A 27,062-nucleotide genomic window follows, 5' to 3' on the forward strand; every position below is an offset into this window, starting at 1 on the left:
TTCGGCTGAGTTTGTTTTTTCTTTTTCTTTTCTTTTTCCGCTAAACGACACTTATTACGAAATATTTAGGTTTGTCGTTTTAATTTTGGGCTATGATAGCATCTAATAAAAGATAGGCTTGCACTTTGATTATATTTAAATATTTTTTTTAAATAGAAATTGAAAAATTAGAATACGAAATCCATTTACTATTAAATTAAAAATTAGAATACGAAATCCATTTACTATTAAATTAAGTCTTTAATTGTAATTATATTTAAATATTTAAATCAAAAAATTTCTTTCTAATTATATTTATGTTGTAGATATATAATTTTAAAAAAATTAAATAATTTCTGATATATCATATTTTCCTCTTATTCCATTATAGATATGATTTTCTTCTTACTCCATCATATGGGTCTCTCAATATTCGATTTCATAAAAAGACATGCAAAATAAGGAAAGATGGTCATGGGTCTACCGGAAATGCGCCCGATGGAGACCCTTCGACGTTCAAGTCAGGTTCATGAACTAGTGTAGTATCGATAGGCAAGAGTTGCAGAGAAAAATAACATATGGAGCTGAGGAAGAAGGCATAAGAAGAAGAAAGAAAGAGAAGACCCCCTTTTTTTACTTGCCCCTCATGTTTTTTTCCTCCCTGCTTTTGTGCTATATGTCTATGTCACTCAGACCCATACGTACAGACGTGTCAGACTCCCTCTCCACGCCAGGCGGCCATTTAATTTCTCCGGTGCCCGTGCAGGTAGGGCTGCGAAGTGACTGGACCGACTCCTCTCCCTCACATCACATCACCGGGTTGGGCTTCTTCCTACTAGGTCTGAGCTCGCGGGTAACCCATCCGGCCCGGCGTGTCTGGGTCGAGACCTGAGATGCTGAGTTGGTCAGCCTAAGGAGGGCTCGATGGGCTTTAGGCCATTGCTCTCCTCTTGGGTCCGGCTGAGCTTAGAGGAAGCTCGACCGTCATCAATTGCCCCTTTATCTCCTCGGCAGTTATTACATGAGTGGCAAGGGGGTAAATCGTTAAACTCTATTTATGACCGCGTGGCCCGAGAACTGCTCCTATCAAAATTGTCCTTTCCTTGCCTTTTTATTTCTTTGTCTCTTTACTTTGATATTTGAATGTATGGCGATCTAGAGATGTGTATTTGATGATGAATGATATTTCACCTCGGCCTGTATCTCATTATTATTTTTTACTCAGACTGTCTTCTGGCTTTGCCAATTTTACTTAATTGATGGACCATGCTATCTCTACTGGGACTTTGCTAGTCAAACTGACTCGGGCTAAGAGTTCGGCGTCTGGCTAAGCTTCTGACTTGTGATTTTTTCTTATTCTCATGAGGGCATTTCTGTTTTTGGCTCATGACCTCGTCAGTACTGCGAGCTCGGATATATAATACTTAGAGGAATGTCTTATTTGCATGAGTGCCCCGCATTAGACGATTTTAAATCTTGTTCTTGTTACGAGCTCGGACATCTTATCCCTCTAGATGTAACCTTCCGGTGGTCAGTGCGGTCTGAGCTGTGTGCTCTGCTGGGATAGGGAGCTTGGCCTTCTGTCGTCTTCCTCTTCCTGGGTCATCTTTGCTAAGTGTTTGTTTACTGTGGGTTAATCCGAGCTGTGAGCACGGCCCTTCGCTTTCGTTTATCCTTTTGTGCGTTTCGCATTGGCGGGCCTTTTCATATAGGGAGCTCGACTCTCTGTTGTTTCTTCTGCACTTAGCTTTATTCAGCTTGATTGTTTACTTGTTGTGAGTCCGTCCGTACTGTGAGTTCGGGAGCTCGGATTTTTGTTCTTTGCTTAGGCTTTTATGCCTATAGCTCGTGATGCTGCTTGTGCTATGAGCTCGAGAGTTCGGGATTTCATTTTCTTTACTTTGGTGCCCCGAGCTCTTTTGTGAAGTCGGGCTTAATTTTTTACTTTCTTGTCTAGCCTTACACAGGCTATGTTTCGGCCTAACTGCTTGTTTGTTCAGCTTTTAACCTTTCTTTTATAGGTTTATAGTCTCGCCAGCACAGACATAAGGCTCAGCAGGGAGGTATGTCTGGCCCCTCTGGACTTTTGGAAAGATCGACCCCGGGTCGAAGAGGTTGGACTATCTGCTTTGGGTTTGACCATACTGGGGTTTGATTTTTTTGTATCCAATGAGTCAAGACTTTCCACTGCCCCGTCCAATAATTCAGAATGGTTCATTTGGCCTTTTACATTGCTTCTGACCCCTTGATTCTTTATCTGAGCACTTGGTCCTTGAGTATGTCTCAGTTGTTTGGGTTTTTTGCCCCCGAGTGCTTTCCGAGCTGTCTTCCCTCAAGCGTTTTGCGAGCTCTTTGTTGTTTAAACCTTTCTCTAGGCTAGCCGAGCTGGTTTAGTGCTAGCGGTCAATTCTTAAGGTCAATGCCTCCTATGATTGCCCTGGTCCTTTGTTTGGTTCTCTATCTTGGTATGCATTTTGCTTAGGATTCGCCCCGCCTTAATTTGGTCTGCCTATTGTATTTACCAGTATCGAGCTCATTTTCTTGAGATCGGCATGGTGCTTTGGCGCTTTGGCGTCGTGAGCCTTGCATTGGCCTTTAGTAGGTCGCATTGCTATATGATACAGGCGTTGGGGCGCCTTAGTTTAATTTCGTTATATGCTGGCTATTTTGCGAGATCAAGGTCTTATTAGCCTGTAATCCGAGCTCTTTCGAGAGGTCAGATTCAGATTTTTTATTTATGTTCCAGCACCCTCTTGAGGTCAGCATGGCGCTTTGGCGCTTTTGGCTATTGTGTGAGATCAAAGTCTCTTTACCTTATGACCCGAGCTCCTTTGGGAGGTCGGAGTTTAACTTTTCATTTCTGGTCCAGTGCCCCAATCTTTTATGTGAGGTCGGAGCTGTGTTCTTATGAGTTGTTTTTGCGTGTTGTCATCGTATGCCGCTGTTTGCTGTGAGCATACAATATTTTTTAATAAAAGGCGAAAAAATAGTTTCCTTCATCCTCTCAGCTCGGTTTTGTGGTGCTGGCGGTCATTTTTCGAGACCAGTCACCTACCTCACTGAGGACTTGCTCAAGATTCATGCTCTTAGGTCTTACTGTCGCTTCCAGGCTCTTTAGCCTTGCATGGGATTCAGGCTCATTGGCCTTACTGTCGCTTCGTCATCTCAGCCGGTTTTGTGGTGTCGGGGGCCATTTTTCGAGGCCGGTCACCTACCTCACTGAGGTCTTGCGCAGGATTCAAGCTCTTTGGTCTTACTGTCACTTCATCATCTCAGCCGATTTTGTGGTGCCGGGATCATTTTCTGAGCCCGGTCACCTACCTCACTGAGGTCTTGCACAGGATTCAGGCTCTTTGGCCTTACTGTCTCTTCATCATCTCAGCCGGTTTTGTAGTGCCGGGGTCATTTTCTGGGCCCTGTCACCTACCTCACTGAGGTCTTGCACAAGATTCAAGCTCTTTGGCCTTACTGTCGCTTCATCATCTCAGCCGGTTTTGTGGTGCCGGGGTCATTTTCTGAGCCTGGTCACCTACCTCACCAAGGTCTTGCACAAGATTCAGGCTCTTAGGTCTTACTGTCGCTTCCAGGCTCTCTAGCCTTGCATGGGATTCAGACTTATTGGCCTTACTGTCGCTTCGTCATCTCAGCCGGTTTTGTGGTGCCGGGAGTTATTTTTCGAGGCCGGTCATGTAATACCCAGCTAGACTCCGGCATCGAAATTCCTACCGTCCGGTGGAATCTCGGATGTCGAAAACCTCTAGAAGGGTAAAATCATATTTTTATAAAATGTTTTAATGTATTTCATGGGTTTAAACAAGAAAGAAATTAAGTTTTGAATGAATATAGTCTTGAGAGGAAGACTCAGGTTCGGCCGCCGAACCTCAAGTTCGGCCGCCGAACATGCATGCACTTCGGGAGTGCTTTAGGCCCCCGAAGGCATAAGTGAGGGAAGTCCAGGTTCGACCGCCGAACCTTATGTTCAGCGGCCGAACATGGCATGCATGCGGAGGCACGTTAGGCCCCCGAAAGTGGCCTGGCCAGCCACCTATAAAAGGGTCCCCTTGTCCAAATGGGCGAGCTTTTCTCCCCATTTTCAGCCAAGGTGAGTTCTCCACCGTCCCTCGCCGATTTTGAGTCTCTTCCTTCAAAATCTTTCATGATTTTCATGAGTTTTCACTTTGTTTTGAAGATTTTTGAGCATTAAAGCAAGTTTTGAGGCTTGAAAGACTCAGGAGCTCTTTTCCTTGGTTCTCCAAGTTTAGGTTGTCTCTCTCTCGATCTTCAAGAGGTAAGAGCCGATCTTGAGCTCATAGTATGTTTTAAACAAGTTTTAAGTTGATTCATGGGGTAGAAATGCATGTTTAGGTTAGTTGAGCTTTGATTAGGTTTTATGTGATTATATGGACAATGTGTTTTGGGTATGCATGTTTGATGTGTTTGAGTTGGGGTTTATGATAGTTTGAGACCCCTATGTGTTGATGCAAGTGTCTATGCATGATTTAAGAGAGTTGGATGCTTGATTGGAGGGTTTGGGAGGAAAGTGTGCATTGAAAGCTGAGTTTCTGCCCTTTTGGGAGAAACCAGGTTCGGCAGCCGAAAGAACTTTCGGCCGCCGAACCTGTCTGTGAGGCAAGCCTTTCGGCTGCCGAAGCCTGCCCCTGAAAATGGACTTTCCTCTGGAGGGCACTTTCGGCCGCCGAAGGTGCCGCCGAACCTGCATGACTTTCGGCTCTGGAGGGACTTTCGGCCGCCGAACCTGCCGCCGAAAGTGCCCTGTGCAGCCCTCCTTTGCATGATTTCTATGATTGTTTTAAGGTGTTTTAGGGGGGTTTTTGGGGAGTATTTTAGAGTCATGTTCATAAATGTTTGGTCCCTCATTTGAGTCCACCTGTGTAGGTTCGGACCCGAGGAACCGGGGACCCCAGCAGTGAGTCAGTCGCTTCAGAGTCAGTAGAGCTTCAGCCAGAGGTGAGTGGAATAAACACTTATGTTTTAAAGCAAATAAATATAGATTTGAGCATGTTCATGCATCACGAATGCCATGTGATATTCTAAGTTGTTTGCATTAGAATTCACGAATATGTTGCATTGCATAACATGATGATGATGTGGATGGATGTTGGATGATCCTTAGTCCTCAAGATGATACGATGTAATATGATACTGTATGATATGGTATGGAAGTCCGGTTGACCCATTCTACGTCCCGGCACGTTGGAATGTTATGATATGTTATGTTTAAGAGAAAGACCGATTGACCCATTCTACGTCCCGGCACCTTGGAATATAGAGGACTATTGGTGACAATACCATCCTTGATATGATTTGTCTGTGATGTGTTGCATCTCATGAAAGCATGAAATTTAAATTGAATGTTTATTTATTCTGCTCACTGGGCTTTATAGCTCACCCCTCTCCCTTAACCCCCAGATTTGCAGGTATAGGGTAGACCAGGAGGTCAGCAGGAGTAGAGTCAGGTTGTTTGTAATAGCTAGATGTGGACATGAATATGAATATGATGTAATGTATAAGTAAAGTATTGTAATGTTATGTAATGATGCTTATGGGAGTTTAGAGTTGTGCTTGATCATAGTATTATGTTAATCCCTTTCTAGTACATGATCTTAATGTTTAATGATGCTTATGTAACCAAACTCAATACATGTTATGTCACCCCATTGGGACATTGATGAGACTCCAATGAGGGGTTAATGTTTATGATTATGATTATATTTATGTATAGTGCATGCACAGGTTGAGTTTGGTGAATGAATGAAAGGATGAATGAATGTAAGGAAAAGTTCAAAATTTTTATGTATGTTGTTGATCATGTATGGGATTAAATAGGTTCTCAGGATGAATGTTTGGCTTGCTACGGGTCCCGGCGGCCTTAAGCCGATCTGGATCCTAGCGCTGGTAGCGGTCCGATTTTCGGGTCGTTACAGGTGACCTACCTCACTGATATCTTGCGTAAGATTCAGGCTCTTTGGCCTTACTGTCGCTTCCAGGCTCTTTAGCCTTGCATGGAATTCAGGCTCATTGGTCTTACTGTCACTTCATTATTTCAGCCGGTTTTATGGTGCTGGGGGTCATTTTTCGAGACCGGTCATCTACCTCACTGAGGTCTTCACTAATGATTCATAATTTTTTCTGCAAAATAAGAGTTTGCACAGAGCGTATATAACGAGGATGCTCGTTGTTAATTCAATAATATTCATCAATAAATATCGCACATGTCACTTAGTTTTATATTTCAGATGAATGTAAATATTAGCTCTAACTAACAATATTAACTCATGCAATTTGGAGATTTAATAAATAATATTTTGCATATGTAAATTTCTCCAAGATTTTTCAATCTATAAAATACATGATCTTTTTCTTAGAAATGTTTGTGCTAACATTAATAATAAAATTGTCATGACAATACTTGAATTTTAATGTTATGTAAGCAATTATCAAGATATTTAAACTCAGAGAAGTATACTTTAATTAAATTTAGCATTATTATTTATATGCAAAACATATCTTTTAATAATCTATTAAATCCTTTATATTCAATAATAATTAATAAAAAACAATTGCCAATAACTAAAGGCAGTTTTGAAATTCTAAAGCAAAATAATAAGCATATACAGCAAGAGGCAATTTTAAACAGTTGGAGTCTTTTCACCTGAGCTCTTCCGCCGATCTATTTTTCATCATTTGTTGTGCAGTCCGACCTCGCCTATTTGTTGTCCAGTCAGAGAGCTGTCCAATCTACTAAACCTGCTTCATTTTTTCTCGCAGATCCTTCTTTTTTTTTATTTTATTTTTTATTTATTAATTTTCTTTCTAATTTACTAATTTGGGACTCTATAGCCGACCTGGCCATCTAACCTTTACAACATATATACGGCCGGCCTCACAATTTCAACAAATATATACATCACTTATTTTATTTATTTATTTATTTTTTATAGAAAATATTAAAATTTTATATTCATAAATAAGTATTTCGATCTGAAATTTCACTTCACCAGATTTCAAAGAAAAAGTTAGTAGTAATAAAATTCAATAAATATTAAAATAAACTATCTGAAAGACTATCAAAATATTCCTGAACGTAATGAGTCTTTCTTTTCAACTGAATTATTGTAAACCTCCCGTTTCCTTTTTGTATAAACTTTCATACCTTCATGTGGATCTCAATGGGTGAATTTAGGAACTTTAGAGATAGTAAAAATCTCTTTCGTCCCCACAGACGGCCCCAATTGATACATCATATTTTCCTCTTACTCCATGATAGATATGGTTTTCTTCTTGCTCCATCATATGGGTCTCTCAATGTTCGATTTGATGAAATGACCTGCAAAATATAAGGAAAGATGGTCATGGGTCTACCGGAGATGCCCCCGGTGGAGACCCTCCGATGTTCAAGTCAGGTTCATGAACTAGTGTAGTATCGATAGGCAAGAGTTGCAGAGAAAAATAATATATGGAGCTGAGGAAGAAGCCAGAAGAAGAAGAAGGAAAGAGAAGACCCCCCACTTTTTACCTGCCCCTCACGTTTTTTTCCTCCCTGCTATTGTGCTATCTGTCTATGTCACTCAGACCCGTACGTATGGACGTGTCAGACCCCCTCTCCACGCCAGGCGGCCATTTAATTCCCTCGGCGCGCGTACGGGCAGGGCTGCGAAGTGACTGGACCGGCTCCTCTCCCTCACATCACATCACCGGGCTGGACTTCTTCCTGCTGGGTTTAGGCTTGCGGGTAACCCATCCGGCCTGGCGTGTCTGGGTCGAGACCTGAAATGCTGAGTTGGTCAGTCTAAGGAGGGCTCGATGGGCTTTGGACCATTGCTCTCCTCTTGGGCTCGGCCTCACCCAGGGTAGAAGAAGCCCGGTGGTCATCAATTTCAAAAAAATATATTTGATATATTAATTATTATATACGTGCTTATATTAGAATGAGCCTTCCACAACCGCACTTTAAAAAAGCTCATTTTCAATTTTTTTTTTATATAACTTCATTTTTTAGTTTTATTTCTATTACTATTTTAAGTTTAGGCCAATAATTTTAATAGAAATTCATTAAAAGTAAGATCAAGTTCTTAACTATAACTTCAACTAAAAAAACTTTTACACGAAAAACTTAATGCCAAATTATGGTAAGTTCAAAAAAGAATGATCCAAAAAGACAAGTTTCTTAAGCTTAGAACAACCCTAAATATGTCGGTTTTAATAAAAAAAAATGTCTATCAAGTGGACAGTACAATTTGAAGCATAACTCAGCAAAAATGAAAGAAAATAAAAAAATGGTGTCGATTCAAACGTTACCAACTGTTAGGAAAGAAATCAGAAAATAATGTTTCTCTAAATGACAAAAGGGGATCTTTCTTTTTATTTTATGTGTTGAAAGTTTGACGCGATTGATTAATTTAAAAGTTTCTTTTGATTTGTGCCAAGATTGTAAAATTGCGTGTGGTGCTCATCAATTGATTATCTATTTTTTGCGGATGATAGTTTGTTGATGTTCCAGGCAGATCAAAGGAAGTTTGTGGATCCTATTCCGCCCAATCTTTTTATTTTATGTGCTGAAGGTTTGACGCGGTCAATTAATTCGAAAGTTTCTATTGATTTGTGGCAAGATTGTAAAATTACGTGTGATGCTCCATCAATTGATTATCTATTCTTAGCAGATGATAGTTTATTGGTATTCTGGGTAGATCAAAGGAAGGCTGCAATGGTTAAAGAGGTGATTGATACTTATGCAAGAGCTTTAGGTCAACTCATTAACATGTCTAAATCATCATATTGCTTTTCGAGGAATGTTAATGTTGAGCTGAAAAATGTTATTTGTGGTAGAGCTGAAGAGAATGAAGATTTAGGAAATTATTTGGGACTGCCTACTCGGGTGGGGTGGAATAAGAAAGAAGTTTTTGGATTCATCAAAGACCGTCTTGTGCAACATTTAAACTCATGGAAGCATAAATGTCTTTCTCGAGCTAGTAAAGAGGTAATGCTCAAAACAATTTTGCAAGTACTACCTAATTATGTAATGAACTTGTTTTTGTTGCCTAATACATTTTGTAATGAATTGCAGCAACTCATGAATAACTTCTGGTGGAGCAAAGGATGTGTTGGGATAAAATGGCTAGACCAAAATTTTGTGGAGGTCTTGGCTTTAAGAAGCTTTGGGAGTTTAACTTGGCTATGGTTGGCAAACAGACGTGGCGATTGTTAAGCAATCCAGATTCGGTTGTAGCTAAACTGTTGAAGGCCTAATATTTTACAATAGTGAGTATTCTTGATTCACAAGTGGGCAATAACTCGAGCTGCATTTGGCGAAGTATTTGGGAGAGTATTAGTTTTATTAAAAAAGAAGCCTATAAGTGTGTTGGTAGTGGTGGTTCCATTTTTATATGGAATGATTGTTGGTTGCCGAGAAAAGATGATATGAAGATTTCTTCTTCGAGAGCTAATAATAGTGAACTATTTTTAGACTTTGATTTAATTGTTAATTATAGATGGAATTCTGCTCTTATTTCTCAGCACTTCTATCAAAAAGATGTTGCTGTGATTTTGTCAATTCCATTAGGTAGGAGAAATGGCGAGGATAGATGAAAAAAGAGGTTTCTACTAAGTTAAGAGTGCTTATAAGCATCTCACGGGAGGTTCAATTAGATGCTAGACAGCAACAGCGAGCACAATTTTGGCGAAAATTTCGGTTGATTTCGGCTCCACCTAAATGTTTGAATCTGGTATGGCGCTTGTGTAATGTTGTTATTCCAGTGATTACAGCTCTGCAGAGACGTCGATTAATGGTGCAAAGTGGCTGTTATTTTTGTCAAGGTACTGATGAGACTGAAACTCATTTATTTCTGTAGTGTATGTTTGCTAGACAGGTTTGGACTGCATCTCTGATTGCTTTTAGGGGCATCATGAGGGAGTCATTTACAGTTTGGTTTATGAATTGTGTAGATATGCTGTCTTTAGATGATGTTCAGTTGATTGTTGTGATCTTATGGGCACTTTGAGAGGTTAGAAATGATTTTCTTTGGAGAAGTAAGAGAATCATCCCTTATGTTGTGATTAATCAAGCAAGAAAATTGCTCCATGATTGGAAAAGTGCTTGTATTGATGTAACACATGGATAAGCTGTTCATGTTGATGTTTGGCAGCAACCTCCTATTGGTACTTTGAAGATTAATATTGACGGAGCCACTTTTAATGGAACGATGTAGGTGTAGGTTGTATAGTCCATTAGTGGTAGTTTTGTTCAAGCTTCACAAGTTGTAATTGAGGGAAATCACCCTGCATGTGTTGTTGAAGCCATGGCATTTCAAGAGGCTCTTAGTCAGGTGAAGGAGTTGGGTTGGTTGTAACGACCCGAAATCGGACCGCTACCGACGCTAGGATCCAGATCGACTTAAGGTCGCCGGGACCCATAGCAAGCCTAACATACAACATGTCATACCTGATAAATTCCATACATGATCAAACATTGACATAAAAATTTTAAACTTTTTCATTCACCAAGCTTGACCTGCAAACCTGGGGGGTTAAGGGAAAGGGGTGAGCTACTAGAGCCCAGTGAGCAGAATAGTGAAACAGTATTTTAAGACATATGCTTTCATGAAATGCATCACATCACAATCAATTCACACCAAGGATGGACTTGTCACCAATAGCCCTCTACCATATCCAATGTGCCAGGGGCGTAGAATGGGCATCGACCTGGACTTTCTCTTAACATAACATAATCATAACATAACATTCCAATGTGCCAGGGGCGTAGAATGGGCCTCGACCTGGACTTTCTCTTAACATCGTGCCAGGGGCGTAGAATGGGCCTCAACCTGGACTTCCATATCATACCATATCATATCATATCATATCAAGGACTAATGGATCATCCAACATCCATCCACAACAACATCAAAGTATGCAGTGCAACATATTTGTGAATTCTAATGCAAACAACCTATTACATATACATGATGCATGAACATGCTTAAAACATTTGATTTCTTGCAATAAAAGATTAGTTTAGCTCTACTCACCTCAGGCTGACTCTAGAGCAGCTATCTCACTGTTGGGGTCCTCGGTTCCTCGGGTCTGAACCTACACGGGTGGACTCAAATGAGGGACCAAACAAACACTAATATAACTCTAAACATCTCCCCAAAAACCCCCTAAAACATCACAAAACATTCATAGAAAACATGCAAAGGAAGGCTGAACAGGGCACTTTCGGCGGCACCTTCGGTGGCCGAACCCCCTTCTAGATCCGAAAGCCATGCACCTTCAGCGGCACCTTCGGCGGCCGAAAGTCCCTTCCAGATCCAAAACTCATGCACCTTCGGCGGCCGAAACTCCCCTCCAGAGCCGAAAGTCCAACTTTCGGGGGCGAGTTTAGGCGGCCAAAACATGCCACCACAGGCTGGTTCGGCGGCCGAACATGGCTTCGGCTGCCGAACCTGAGTTCTTCCAGAATGGCAGAACTCAGCCTCTCATGCACGATTTGCCTCCCAAATCCTCCAAACTCAAACCAAACCATGCAAAAATATGCATAAACACACTCCTAAGCATTTAGGAGCTTAAAACTAGCCTATACCCCAACAACATTACATTTTAACAAACAATAAATATACTTTGCATCATTTAACTCACATAAACCCTAACCTTTTACAACTAAGCTAATCATGCATCCAACACCCTTCAAGCCCCTCAAAACTTACTAAAATCATAAAAGAAGGGTAGAATCTACTCTTACCTCTTAAAAAATGAGAGGGGAGACGATCCAAACTCGGAGATGGGAGAAATCGAGCTCTGGGGTCTCCAAGCTTCAAAACTTGATCTTTAGCTCAAAATCTTCAAAACCAAGTTAAAACTTGTCAAAAACATGAATGATTTGAAGAAAATCATCAAAACTAACCATGGAAGGGCATGAACTCACCTTTGCCCGAAAATGAGGAAGAAAACTCGCCCATTTTCGGACATGGGGCCTTTTATAGGTGACTGGCCAGACCACCTTCGGAGGCCAAAGGTGCTCCCTAAAGTCACCAACGTTCGGCGGCCGAACCTGGATTTCCTTCCAAGGCACTTTTCTTTCAAAAACTCAATTTCTTTCTTACTTAAAACCTTAAAACACATGAAAATATTTTAGAAAAACATATTTCACCCTTCTAGAGGTTTCCGACATCCGAGATTCCACCGGAAAATAGGAATTCCGATGCCGGAGTCTAGCCGGGTATTACATTGGCCGTCTGTGATTATAGAGTCCGATGTCCAAATTTGTGCTCAGGCAATTAATGATTCTTCTTATACTGATATTTCTGATTTTGGCTTAGTTATTCAGGACTGTAATTCTCTTGTTTGATTTGCGAGATATGAGTCTGCCCTTTGTTCATAGATCTGCTCATGGTTGGAAAATTCCTCCATGATTGGAAAAGTACTTGTATTGATGTAACACATGGATAAGCTGTTCATGTTGATGTTTGGCAGCAACCTCCTATTGGTACTTTGAAGATTAATATTGACGAAGCCACTTTTAATGGAACGATGTAGGTGTAGGTTGTATAGTTCATTCGAGTAGTGGTAGTTTTGTTCAAGCTTCGCAAGTTGCAATTGAGGGAAATCACCCTGCATGTGTTGTTGAAGCCATGGCGTTTCAAGAGGCTCTTAGTCGGGTGAAGGAGTTGGGCTGGCCATCTGTGATTATAGAGTCTGATGTCCAGATTTGTGCTCAGGCAATTAATGATTCTTCTTATACTGATATTTCTACTTTTGGCTTAGTTATTCAGGACTGTAAATCTCTTGTGTTTGATTTGCAAGATATGAGTCTGTCCTTTGTTCGTAGATTTGCTCATGGTGTTGCTCATAGTTTGGCTAGAGTAATTAACCGTTCGACGGAGTGGTGTGAGTAAGTCCGCCGCTGTGTATTTATGATCAAATTTTGCTTGAAAGCTAATAAAATCTTACAATCTTACCTAAAAAAAAAGAAGCTCCATGGGACAATGTTTTCAATAGGCATCTCCAAAGCAGTTGAAGCAGAGAGGATTGTCATGAGTCTAGATTTTAGCACTTGTTTAGGATTGTGCACTATTTGACTTGAATTCTTTTTAAGATAAGTCGATCGATGCATTTATGTGTTCACCTTCAAGAAACGACCTCTTCTATTTTCCAATATCAAAGTACAACATTTTGGTGTTGAGCTACAATTCTTTGCTAAAGAGGCCATGATCATTAGAATTGAAGAGATCCAGGAACTAAGAAATCCCAGAGGAGGGAACGATGATGGTAGACTTGGTGGAGAACGTCTTCTCAGACCATTCTTCAAATACTTATAGAAAGCCAAGCTGTCACCATTAAAAGCTCCATAACCGAGGTTTGGTGAAACTTGAAGAAAAGACAATAAATTGAAAAAGATCCATAGAAACCTCAAACATGTATTTAATGGTATTAAAGTAATCTACGAGCAAGTGTCATAAATATATTGAAAAGATATTAAACATTGATAGCTAGAAGCATGGAGATCCATCATTTATTAGATTACTGATTTTTTAGACACGTGGAGATCCACCAACAAGAATATGCAAGAGCCAATAAAACAAACCACATCTAAAATAATCGAATAAAGAAATTTCTCTCCTCTTAGCATAGATCTATCCAAAGAAAAATAAAAGTAAGAAATAAAAAATGAGAAAATACAAAAAAATATTTTGTGGTTTTATCAATTTTTCACTTCAAGATTTGTAATTTAATTTATTAGGACTAAAGTAACCCACAAGTCATGTATTTAATGGTATTGAAGTAACCCACGAACAGGTGTCATAAAAAGATATTAAACATTGATTGCTAGAAGCATGGAGATCTACCATTTATAGATTACCGATCTTTTAGACACGTGGAGATTCACCTACAAAGATACGCAAAAACAGACAAAGCAAACCACAGCTAAAATAATTGGACAAAGAAAATCCTCTCCCCTTAACATAGATCCTTTCCAAAGAAAAATAAAAATAATAAATAAAAAAGACAAAAATACAAAAAATTATTTTATGATTTTATCGATTTTTTACTTCTGGATCCGTAGTTTAATTTGTATCAAAATAGTATGAAAAAACTCACTTAGTCATATATTTAATGGTATTGAAGTATATTAAACACTAAACGCTAGAAGTATGGAGATCCACCATTTATTAGATTATTGATCTTTTAGATACGCAGAGATCCACTTATAAAGATATACAAGAGCAAATAAAGTACACCGCAACTAAAATAATTGAACAAATAAATTTCTCTCTGCTTAGTATAGATGCGTCCAAAGAAAAACAAAAATAATAAATAAAAAAATATATAAAAAATATTTTGTGATTTTATTAATTTTTTATTTTATAATTTTTAGTTTAATTTCTGTAAAAGTAATACTAAAATAACCCACTAGTCATATATTTAATGATACTGACTCACGAATAGGTGTATAGAGATCCACCGTTTATTAGACTACCGATCTTTTAAACACGTGGAGATTCACCTACAAGAATATAAAAGAGCAAATAAAGCAAACTGTAGTTAAACTAATTGAGTAAATAAATTTCTCTCCTCTTAGCATAGATCCATCTAAAGAAAAACAAAATTAATAAATAAAAAAATATAAAAATATAAAAAAATAACTTGTGATTTTATTAACTTTTTATTTTCAAAATCTATAATTTAATTTGTGTTAAAATAGTATTAAAATAACCCACAAATTATGTATTTAATGATATCGAAGTAATCCATGTGTCATAAATATACTGAAAAGATATTAAACATTAATTGTTAGAAGTATAGAAATCCACCATTTATTAAATTACCGATCGTTTAGACAGGTAGAGATTTATCTTAAGAGCAAATAAAGCAAATCACAGCTAAAATAATTAAATAAATAAATTTTTTAGCATAAATTCGTCCAAAAGAAATAAAATAAATAAATAAAAGCATAAAAAATATAAAAATATAAATTATAATTTTATCGATTTTTCACTTTAAAAATAATATATATATATAATATCCCACGTTAAATGATTTTGATAACGTTGATATAAAAATTTATATTATTATATATTAATTTAATACGAATGAATGAAATTCTAATATATTTTTTTATATTTTTTAAAATAATAATTATATTTTATTTATTATATTAATATTTTTTACGGTATTAAAATTACTATTATTTACTAATAACACGGTAATATAGATATTATTTTAATATAAATTAAATTATAAATCTGAATTAAAAATAAATAAAATTATAAATTTATTTTTAAATTTTTAAAAAAAATCCATTCTAACGGTGAAAATGAGCAGAGCTGCCCCTTTCCAAAAGGAGCGGAGGAAATCATCGGCTGCGGCAGAAGATCAAGGGATGACGCATTAGTGAACGAATGAAAAGAGAGAAATTTCTCTCCATAATTAATGAAATCGGCAATGGCTTGGTTCATATATATACATATATACATTCAGCAAATAAGAATTAAAATTTAAGCTAATTTTTCTTATATTTATAGTTTAATATTTAAGATTAAGTGAAAATTAGATACTTCAAATACTAAATGTCACAGATACTTTAATTTTTTTCTTTTTTAAAAAAAGATATTTTAAATTTGAAATAAAAATTAATATATAATTTCAAATATATTTAATAGAATCATTCTGTAATTTCTCCTTGTATTAATTTATTTATCGTTCATTTTGCCACAGAATTTTTCACAAGCCAAGAGGGAGCAGTACCAGAGAAAGCTCAAATAGCAAGGCCTTGCATCATAGAATATGTTGCCCATTAAGAATCAGGACGCAGACGATGCATTTCGGATGATTAACCAGACACAAAGCAAAAGAATTAAAATATAAAATCATCCCATTTTCCTCATTTATAACTTTTTTCTTTTTTTTTTTTTTCCATTTAACAATCAGCACACCACAACTTGTTACAAGCCTATACATTGAATCGTATGGAATTTCTGACATTGGAAATTTATGAAAAACCAGTTCATTCATTGATTTCATCATTTTCTAAATTTGTTTGAGGTGAGCAACAATTATCTTGATCAACCTATAGCAAATCAGTGCTCATAACAGAACACAAATTGCAATAAACAAAAAAATCAAGGCGACCTATCATTCATGTTTATCCCTACTTACATATGCTGTGTATATGTAATGACTACCACAAACATTCTTCTACAAGTTCACAATCATCCCCTCTTCTAATCTTCTCTCATTTACTACTGGGTAGTGACAATCTGAACTTGTAAGCATTTGAAAAATGAAAAACTAAACCATGTATATAAAAGAAAACGCTGAACAATAATTTACATCATACAACAATCAGTATTACCTCCTTGACCTCTTCCTTGCCCTGCCGCTCCCAACCTCTACATCAGGGCCACCATTATCTCTCCCTCTCTTTCGTGGTCCATCCGACTCCACTGTACTCTCTGCCTGCTTCTTTGGTGGGCGTCCAATTCTCTTTGCTTTTCCACTTTCTTCTCTAGCACCTCTTCCCCTAGAACTCCTTGTAACTCTTTCCGAAATTCCATCTCTATTCCTTCCTCTTCTTACATTCTCCTCTTTTCCTTTTCCTTTTCCTTTTCCGTTTCCATCTTTTCTTTCATCCTCGGAGGAATCATCTTCCTCATCGTTGTCCGTAACTTTACTTGGTGAATTTTGCTTCATTCTTTTCAGGAAGCTAGCTGCTCCTTGCCTCTTTCTTGTGCTACTTCCTTTTCTTTCCACCTTCATCTCTAAAGCATCATGGGAACTAAGCTCGTTGCCACCATACTGGTGCTTTATCTCTCCATCATTTTTGGTGGTATTCGAATTTCTATGACTGGAGACTGACCTCTCTTTTGTCCTTTTCTTCCTTATGCCCTTCTCTTCGATCTTAATAAAGGAACCTTCAATCTTTTTCTCATTTACTTTTGGTTTGTCTTCACCCCCTCTATCTTTTTTATCAACCTTTTTAGTGGCATTTTCAGATGTTGCTTTCACTGAATTGCCCTTTCCACACACAACCAAGGTAGAAGAAGATTTGTTGGACCTTGGAAATGAAACAGGTTGTTGTCTGGGTTCAGGCTTCACAGTGACAGGTTCAGGTTTTGGTTTTTGAAGTTTCTTCGTCATTTCCTTTCGAACTATAGATATGAGTTCAGAAGCAGCAACACTTTCTGGTGAATTTTTTCCGAAGAAAGTAATCGCATTGTTGAATAAGAGGAGAAGATCTCTGAAAAATTTTTGAACGCACGCAGAGTAGGCCCCTTTATCAAGCCTACATTGGATCATTTTAAGATCTATATGCTGTCGGATCAACTTTTTGTAGCCTTCGGATTCCTGCAAAATAAATACACTATTATTGATAAAAGATTGTATGACCTTTCTCCCTTACAAAATTTTTGAGGCAACGGACCCACTACTAGAACTGGCATACAGTACTAGACAATTTCTAGTCGGAAGTAGAGATAATTTTAATTCAAACGATTCATGGTCAGATTTGAACAATTGGATTCAGTTCGAGCAATATGCACTTCTCTGATATCTGACCCTTTTATTTTTTATTTCAAAAAGTATGATCAAGACCGAAAGATCTACACTGTTCATCATAATGAATTATAATTTGTCCAGATCTAATTTAAGGATAGAACCAACCCCGGTGAGGTCTACCCACAAAATGAGCTCGCCACCTAGTAAAAGCGCAGGACAGTGACTCCTCGAAAGAAGACTTTTGGCATCCAAATCACACAGAAGATCATTTGGGCCAAACATATATTATAAAAATCTTCTTATAAAATAAGGTAATAAAATATTATTTCAAATTAAAAACAATAAATAAAGTTATAATTTAATAATAAAAATAACAATAATAATAATAACAGCATTCACTATATATTATACATATGTAATAAAATATATATACATAATAAAGTTTCTCCATTCTTACATTAGTTTAATTTTTGTGAAATAATTATTTATGAAATAAAAAAAATTACATGAACTAAATTAATCTTATTTTGCTTTAATAACTATAGAAGTCGCCCAATAGTAATACGAATGCAATATAACCCACGGGTGATTTCTAAACCATATAATATACCCAGTATGTTATTATCAATGCCATTCTTTTTACATCATTTTTTTTTTCTCGGGCTTGGTTTCTTTTGCCTGCTAAAAACGTATGAATTTTTTTTTTTTTTCCTAAAAAGAAGAATAAAGTAAAATTTAGAAAAGATCCATGCCGGTGGAAAACGGTACTGTTCCGAGTCCGTGTGCTTTTGTAAGTCTCCCGCGTGGATTTAACGGTACTTTGAGAAACGTGCTTCCCTCAATGGGTATATCCTTCACAACAGCCCCAATCACTTAATGCCACTTGTAATAAAAACAGCGCCATAGCCGCTATTTTTTCTAAAATGCTACAGGTAATTTGTAGATTATCTCATCTAATTTTTCATGATAAATCTATTTATTTATATTTTAAAAGTATAGTTAATGAATACAAATAAATATTTTTCAAAAATTATTAGTATTGGCATATGTGGCAGCGGGTCAAGCACCTTGAGGGTTAAAAATTGGAACACGGCTACAGGCCACGTCATGTATGCTGATATTTTTATAATTTAATTATTAAGGTAAGTCTATATGCAAAAGCATGCAAAATTCATTTATAAAAATATATTAGTTATATATAAATTCTCTTAATTAAATAAATCTTTACACCAAAGTGTAACCAGTCAAATAAAAAAATATATGCTAAAATTATAGTAAATTATAATTATAAAAATATATTAATGGCTTTTCTTACTTTAATGCAAGTAAAAACCTCTCTAATTATCAATCACGATTTAAAGATATTTTATACCTTCATTTTATTATTTTAAAAATAGTATACTAAATTTATAAAAGGTTCTATTTATAAAAGATATTAGTAACTTTCTATTATCTATTTATACTCTATTGCATATAAGAAATTTTTCTAATTACCAAACCTCGTAAAAAATTATGTTCCTAGACTTCATAAGATAAAAATTCTCAAAATGTATCCTTATAATAAATTCTGAAAATTAACCTAATTGAAAAGACTTAAGGTAATACATAACATTTCCAATGGAAAATTCATTATTCACCCTAAAAATGGAAATGTACACTTGACAAGACAATTTTTTATAGGCTATCCTACGCTGCTATTTTGTCCATTTTAAGAAATAATTTTTATATTAAAAATTTTCTCAAATATAAATTAATAATAACAAAAATGTTACCCAATTTAAGAAAATATGTTGGCAAATATTTCGTTTAGGATAGTCTAAGCCCACCCAACATGTGACATTCAAAATCCCAAAGTTTTCTTTTTTCTGAAAAAAAAAAAAAGCTAAGCCAGAAAATAATAATGAGGACATCAAACGTTCTATCCTGAGCGTTAGATTTTTTTTTTTTTGGAAAAGAAAAAAAAGAAGGTGCCAATAGAGTGTACGCGGAATGATCACGTTGTTTTCAAACTCTTACTTAAGACCCCACAAAAGCCAGACACACTCCATCTACGCCGTTCATTCAAGTGAAAAATCGATCATGAGCCAACGCAAATCCACCGTCGCGGGGGCTTCAAAAGGAGTACTTCAAAATCCAATGAAATTACCGCGATAACCTCCCCTTCCATGCAAATTATTATGGAGACTGCTATTGGTGTTGTTCGTAATTTTGCATGATTATTTTAGCTTTTATTTATGTATATATTTGTTTCAAGGCAGAGAACATTCCATAAAAGTTGGTAAAAATACCTGGCTTTGAAGCCGCCGCTCGAACACAGAGCTAAGCCGGTGAGACCAAATAATGCCAAGGAATTTAAGTAACGGCTCAGATTTGACGGCAGGCACCCGCTTCGTGGCGGGAGAAACCTCGTCACCACCCTCGGGCTCCTCTCCACTACTACTACCTACTCCAACCCCGTTTCTACCACCAGCAATCCCCTTGAGACGTCGTTTCTTCGTCTTTAATGACAAGCTAGCTGAGCTTTGCACGTCACTGTTTTGCTTCTTCTCCTCTTTATCTTCCCGCTTAGACTCTCCTACCGACTCGCCCAGCTCATTCGACTCGCCGAGCCCACCCGTCGTCTGACTCATTTTGATTTCCGGTTCCTTTTTATTCGTTGGTATTTTATCATTTTCGTCATCATCAACCTCCCGCAACGTACCATTGTGGGACCAATTGCGCTCAGCCTCTGGGTCGGATCCTGCACGAACCGGATCCTTCTCATTTGTAATTGCTGGTTCGGGTTTTATATCAGGCTTCCCATTTACGGTGTCGTTTCGATCCATCACCGTTGTCCTTTCGGCTTTTTGTTGACCTGTGGAATTTGACTCATTGAAAGATCGGTCATCACCAGACTCGTTACCGGCGGCGGATTTCCCGACGATCATCTCCGGAGAGGTCCCTGTCTCCCTCGCCAGATCTACCCCTTCTCTCAAACTGCTCTCTCTCTCGTCCTCTAATCTCTTCACCTTCAATTGAAGCGACCTGCAACGAGAAACAGAGAGCAACATGAAAAATTCTCAGATCTCAAACATTACTGGACCTTCTAGAATCGGATCTTCAACAAGAATAGCGAAATTTACACGATCGACATATCATGTCGCTGGACTTCGCGTCGAAGCTCCTCCATACGAATCCTACGGAGTTCATCCACCATGGGAACGAGACTGGAAGATGTATCGTTTGGGGGCATGAAGCGGCGTTTAAGGTCGTTGAACTTGTCTATACAGTTTTGAGAAGTGAGGGAAGAGAGATTGGTGGTTCGGTTCTGTACTTCAACGGCGATAGAGTCCCAGCACTGGGTACCATGGCGGTTCACGGCACATGCTAGCAATAGCTCCTCCAACGTGCCCCATGGTTGCACGGTGCTTTGGTGTTCCATAGCCATGAATAATGAATATCTCTTATGTCATGATTATGTGTTCTGGTCTTAGTTTATTTTTTTGAAAATTAGGGTTTTTGGCGTTTCGATTGATTGGGTTTCTTGTATATATATATTCTGTTCATTGATGGACGAAGATGGCTCTCATTTCATTTTATTTTCTCTAGCTTTGATTTCTTTGGTTGGTTTTGTAACTATCCAGTGTGGAGAGTGCCGCGGCTCTTTCTATTTTCTGCGCTGGCGGGTTTGGGTTTGGTGGGCTTTGATTTTCGTTGTTGTTTTATTTTTCTACTTCTGGGCTTTTGATTGATTGATTTAGAGCTCTACGGCTTTCTTATGGCCTAATTGAAACACTTGCACCAATTATCCACTGCCAATCACTTACGGCTTTTTTTTTTATTAAATCAATCATTTTCATTGTTGATTACATGACATGAATCATTAAAACTTGAAAAATGATAAAGCATTTTTCAATCACCCATGCATGATTCAAGACATTGATCTTATAATTTACGCTATGCTTGTATGCGTGGGAAGGGTGAAAATAAATTTGTATATTTATAGATTCATTAAAATAATTGTTTTTTGTTGATGTATATTCACAAACAAGGAAAAATAAATGTATTTTTTTTTCAAAAAAAAAGAATAAGAAAAAATGTTAAAAACAAAATAAAATATTCTCTATATACTATAAAAAGTGGCTATTTTCTTTTATATTCGTTTTAAATTATTAATACACTTTATTTTTTAGATAATAATTAATTTATTAATTTATAAATATGCCCCTATTTAATACATATTGAAAAAAAGTACATTTTATTACAATTCTAAATTAAAAAAAAGTTAACATACGTTATTTAATTTAAATGTGTAGCTTTAGTTATACTAACTTTCTTTAATTTATATAAACATAAAAATAAGTACATTTTTATCAACATAAACTTTATGTCTCATTTTTTACTTTATTTAAATGTGTAGCAAAAACAAGAATGTAAATGGGAAGGATATCCGTGAAAATTAAACTGTTCGAATATATTAATAATATCCTAATTCATTTCAAATTGGATTAAAAATTAATTTAAACTATTCAAATTTGTTCCAAACCCAATTATTATTATTTAAATAAAACCCGAACACTAGGGATGTCAAGCGGGCGGGTTTTTATGGGTACCCGATCCATCCAAACCCTATTAGGACGTATTTGGGTTTTTACAAAATGGATTTGGGCAGATTTGGGTTTGAAAAATTTTACCCGTAGGGTTCGGAATTAGATAATCGGATACCCGTCACCCGAAACCGATTAGTATATAACAAAACTAACCCTAACCCTAATCCTTAATTTCTTTTTTTCATTTTTACTTCCCTCTCTCTGTCGGCGCCTCTCTCCCCTGTTTCCCTTCCTATATTGACGTCTCTCTCTCCTCCACTTCACTGACAATTGCCAGCGCAGGCCAGTCGGCACCGACGACATCTCCTTTCTCTCCCTAACGACGATAAATCATCTCTCTCTTCGGTTATCGATATCTCCTGAAGTCGACACCTGCGATGTCTCCTTTCTCTCCCCAGTCGGCTATAAATCTTCTCTCTCCTGATATCTCCTTCTCTCTCTCCAGTGGCCACATCTCCCACTTTTCAGTCGGAGACAACTCTTCCCTCTCGACATCTCCTTCTCTCTCCTCAGTTGGTGACATCTACTCTTTCCGATTGACGCTTCTCTCTCCCACTTCACTGACGATTGCTGGAGACAACCATTGCCTCTCCACAATCAGTGTCGACGACATCTCCTTTGACTGGAACTCTCCGCAGGTTTGCAATCAAATTTTTTGATAATCAAGATCTTTTATGTGCATGTTGTTAAAGAATTTTTAGTTGCTATTAAAGAATTTTAGAATTTATGAACTATTAATTTGATAATTGGATACTGTTAAAAAATCTAATTATTTGCTATTTGATTATTGTTCTCCAATGTTTTTGCTGCTGGTTCTCTAATATTTCTACTGCTGGGTTGTGCATATCTTAGGAATAGTTTTATGTTGAATAGATAATTGAGGTTGATATTTGGGTTGTACAAATTTTCTAATTCAGGTTTGATATTTGGGTTATAATATCTAAATTTTTAATTTTTTTTCATTGAATTGAATTTAAAAAAATCGGGTTCGAATATTGTATGGAATGGGTTCGAAAATTTTAAATATAATCGGATTCGGATTTAGGTACTCTCAATTTTACGGGTACTCTACCCGTTTACATTTCTACGGAACACGTTTAGTTTTATATGTTTTAATTAATAATTCATATAAAAAGTATTTTTTATTTATAATTTTTATTTAAAAAATAAAACATTCCTAAAAAAAATTAATTTTAATTTTTAAATAAAAATATATAAATATTTATAAATATTATAATAAAATATATTTTTATATTAAATTATTATTTATATAAACATATTCGAATAGTAAATATTTTATGCATAAAATTTGAACTCAATATTAGTATTATTTTTTAAATTCAAAAACTAATTATAATTATCCAAATCTATTTTATTGCCGTCCCTAATCTCAAGTTTTCCTTCAACTTGCCGCTTGGTAATGGTTTAGGTTCAACTATGGAATAGGACATTTTGGATAATTCTTACTAGATAAGTAGTTTTATTTAATTTTCATATCAACAATCTATTTGTTTGCATTTTGAATCTATAAATAGATTGAATTTATACAAATTTTAAATTAAGAATTGGATTTAATTTAAAAAGATTTTATGTAATTGGGCTATTTTTAACGATTTAAAATTTATTTACTTTTGATTAAGAAGAAATTAAGAATTGAATGCTGGAATTTCGACTCTGATAATAATAATAATAATAATCTCACTTTAATATACTTTGAAGTTATTTTACTAATAGAGAATACAATTTGAAAAAAAAAATGTTTGATGAATTTATAATTAAAACAAGTCAATGTAGAATTCATCTTTTTAGCTTAGTTCTGTTATTGGAAAAAAGTTTAAAGAAACTAATTACTTTTACTCTTCTTATTTATTTTTATTAAAAGATCAATGAATCTGGTTTCTGATTTTTATATATAGTCTTGTGGAATGTAACTCTAAGCCTCCATTTTACTTTTTAGATATATTGCACAATGACTTAAGTAATAAGTAATTTTGAGGTTTTCATTAAAAAAAAATTGTTAATTTAATTAAATAATTAACAACGTGTAAAATGAACATGATCTGCATGTTAATTTTTGTAATTTCTAAACAACAATCGGTGTCTACAATCTTAGAATCACAATTATTATTTTACATAATACATGAGAGGAATTTCAATAATTAGTGATTTAAAAAATAATAATTAATGATCATATTTAAAAAAAAATCGTTAAAGGGCATAAAATTAAATATTAATATTCATTAAATAGGAACCATCGTTGATTGTAGGAACGTATGTGGCGGTGCTGAACATGGGGTTTCTTGGGCTTTTTTATTGATAAAAAGCCCAAAGTCCTCATGGAGGTCTTTCCTTCTTCCGATTGAAGATTAAATAGCCCAATAGCCTCACGTGCGGAAAAGATGAGATAAGAAAATGGAAAAAAAACGAAGAAAAAATTACAAAAGAAAAGTAGAAATTGAAATAAAAAGTAAGGTTGCCACAGAACCATTCGGGTTGAAATTTAGATTAAAATTATAATTTTTTTTATTTAATGTGATTAAAATCAATTTTAATAAAATGGAAATTGATTTTAATTAAATTACATTTGAGTTTTTAACTTTTTAGAAATTCAATTGTTGATTTAAGTTAGAACTACAATTGAAATTAAAATTAAGAAATTACATAATTTGATTTTAACTTCTGCGAGTTATTAAATTAAATCGATTAGAACTGAATCAGCACTACTGACTAGATATAGTTAGCTGACGCTGCTGCTTTTTATATGGCAAAAATTGTTGAGTAAAATACACAGGAAAAAGATAATTAAAAAAAAAAAAAAAACAAGGAGATGGAAGAAAAGTTAGGAGAAAGGGACAAGAAAAAGTCTCAATTTGGAAGTAGGGAAGGTCACGTGACAATTACAAGAAACATGACAAAAACAGGACAAAGCGTACGGTTGCTTATTTTATTTATTTATTCATTTTCAAAAAAAGAAAAGGAAAAAAACCGGTTGGAAAATAAGCTATGAATTCAAATTGAAGCCTCTCCTCCACCCACCCACCCACTTAATGCAGGTGCGTGCAGTCAAAACAAGTACTGCAGCTTTCCCCACCCAATCCAAACTTGGTGAGAAAAAAAGAAAGAGGTAAACTCCAAACCCCTTTTGGCTCAGCTACATTTCCTGCCTCTTTCAGTGCAACTTGTCATTTGCATCTCTGCATTTTTGGAGACTAAATTTACCACATTCAATATTTATGAAACTGGTCTTATTTAGTTCAAAATACTTTATTTTATCGTAAATTATGCTTAAGAGAAGTTTATTTTCTAGTAACTCGCTTATTTGTTCAACTGATGCCAAGCCAAAAAAGATATAAAATCAATTCTATTGACCCCATTTTTGGACTAGAGGGTTCTGCTAAGCCAATAATATGCCCTGCCAAAGAACCAGCAAACAAAAAATTTGGAGATTCTTATCTTTTTGCTATCTAAGTAAACTCCAAAATGTAATGATCTACATATGAATTTGGACACCTTTTGCAACTGTTTATATAAAAGAAATACAGCATAGAGTACTCCCCCCAACCTGCACTTGAGCTAGCATTCATTACATCTTCATCTATGAGTACAATTTCTTTAGCACAAAGCCCTGTTCAATCAAGCTCATGACGTTGCCATGGTGGTGATTCTGACTCCTCTCAGTATAAGAAGCTTTTTAATGCTCCATTACAGTAGGCAAGCTACAGGAGCACTTGTATTTAGACTAGCCATACTTTAAACTGATTCACTCCCTCTTGTCCAGTTGGCTTTTGATCCTCCAGCCTCCATTCCTTGGGTGCTAGCGGCCATCATTCATGATATTAGATTGCTTTTCAATATTGTTGATGCCCCCAAGGCTGACTTAGTAGCATGTAGTGTTAAGGTGTGGGCCTCTAATCTCCTAGTCAGTTAGAGTTTCTGCTCAGATTAGGATGTAACTCTTTTCTTTTGATGAATGATAGTTATATTTTTTAAAAATATATTTAACTTTACCATGTATTTTTAAACAAGTTTAATAAATTTATTTTTATATCTAATTTATGTTTTGAATAGACTTGTAAGAATTAACTGTCAACATATAATGAACTCATTCTCCCTCTTCTTTTACATATCATGATTTATTTTGTAAGCCACATATTCATTGATAAGAATTTTAATAATGCTAATAATTTTTTTTTTATGTAGAGGTTGAGAATCGATCAATTACACAATTTAAAAATAAGCATAAAAAGAAATAATACATAGATTTTAACATGATTCACTAATTTCATTATATCCACGACGGTTAGGATTTTCTCATTTTTCTCTGAATTTTGGAACAGAATACATTAGAAAAATATTTCATATTTATATATTTAGAAAAATAAAAAAAATAAAATAGCTAAACTATTTTGTTTGATACCAGTTGGATACGCGAGCATGGGGTATGATGTACAATCTACAATATATTATTAGGTTCCATATCTTAACAACTCTCCCACTTGAAGACTAATCCGGTCAATCCAACCATTTTCATTCTCCATACCAATATATCTAACAAAGACACGTAGCCGCAAATATCTTCCATACTACTATCGAAGGCCAACTGAGATCTTGCATAACCCTAGCTTTCCAGTATCAATACCTTTAGTCAACATGTCTGCTGGATTCTTAGTACCTTCAATTTTCTTTAAACACATCTCACATTCTTCCACTAGACTGCGAGTGAAATGATACCTACGTCGGATGTGTTTTGTTCTGAAGTGATACATTAGGTTCTTCACCAACTGTATGGCACTTTGACTATCAGTGAAAAGAACCTTGTCAAGCAGCTTCTTGCCTAACTCTTCCAAGTAATCAGTCAACTATATCATCTCCTTACCAGTTTCAGCAATTGCAATATATTCAACCTCTATAGATGACATAAAGACACGCTTCTGAAGTTTAGACATCCAGCTCACTGTTGTCCCATCTATAGTGTAGACATAC

The 27,062-nt window shown here is 36.0% G+C and overlaps 1 protein-coding gene across 1 annotated transcript; it reads right to left on the reverse strand.

The window, feature by feature from the left end:
• Nucleotides 1–16,103: 16,103 nt before the first annotated feature.
• Nucleotides 16,104–21,097, reverse strand: LOC110618012. Its single transcript, XM_021761006.2, has 3 exons — nt 20,613–21,097; nt 19,779–20,514; nt 16,104–17,340 (listed from the first exon to the last, which is right to left on the reverse strand). Exons 1-3 carry the CDS (start codon nt 20,915–20,917, stop codon nt 16,345–16,347), a joined length of 2,037 nt encoding a protein of 678 aa, XP_021616698.1. The 5' UTR covers nt 20,918–21,097; the 3' UTR covers nt 16,104–16,344.
• Nucleotides 21,098–27,062: the final 5,965 nt, after the last annotated feature.

The sequence above is a fragment of the Manihot esculenta genome, chromosome 6 (genome assembly GCF_001659605.2).
Source record: "Manihot esculenta cultivar AM560-2 chromosome 6, M.esculenta_v8, whole genome shotgun sequence".
NCBI classification, from domain to species: domain Eukaryota; kingdom Viridiplantae; phylum Streptophyta; class Magnoliopsida; order Malpighiales; family Euphorbiaceae; genus Manihot; species Manihot esculenta.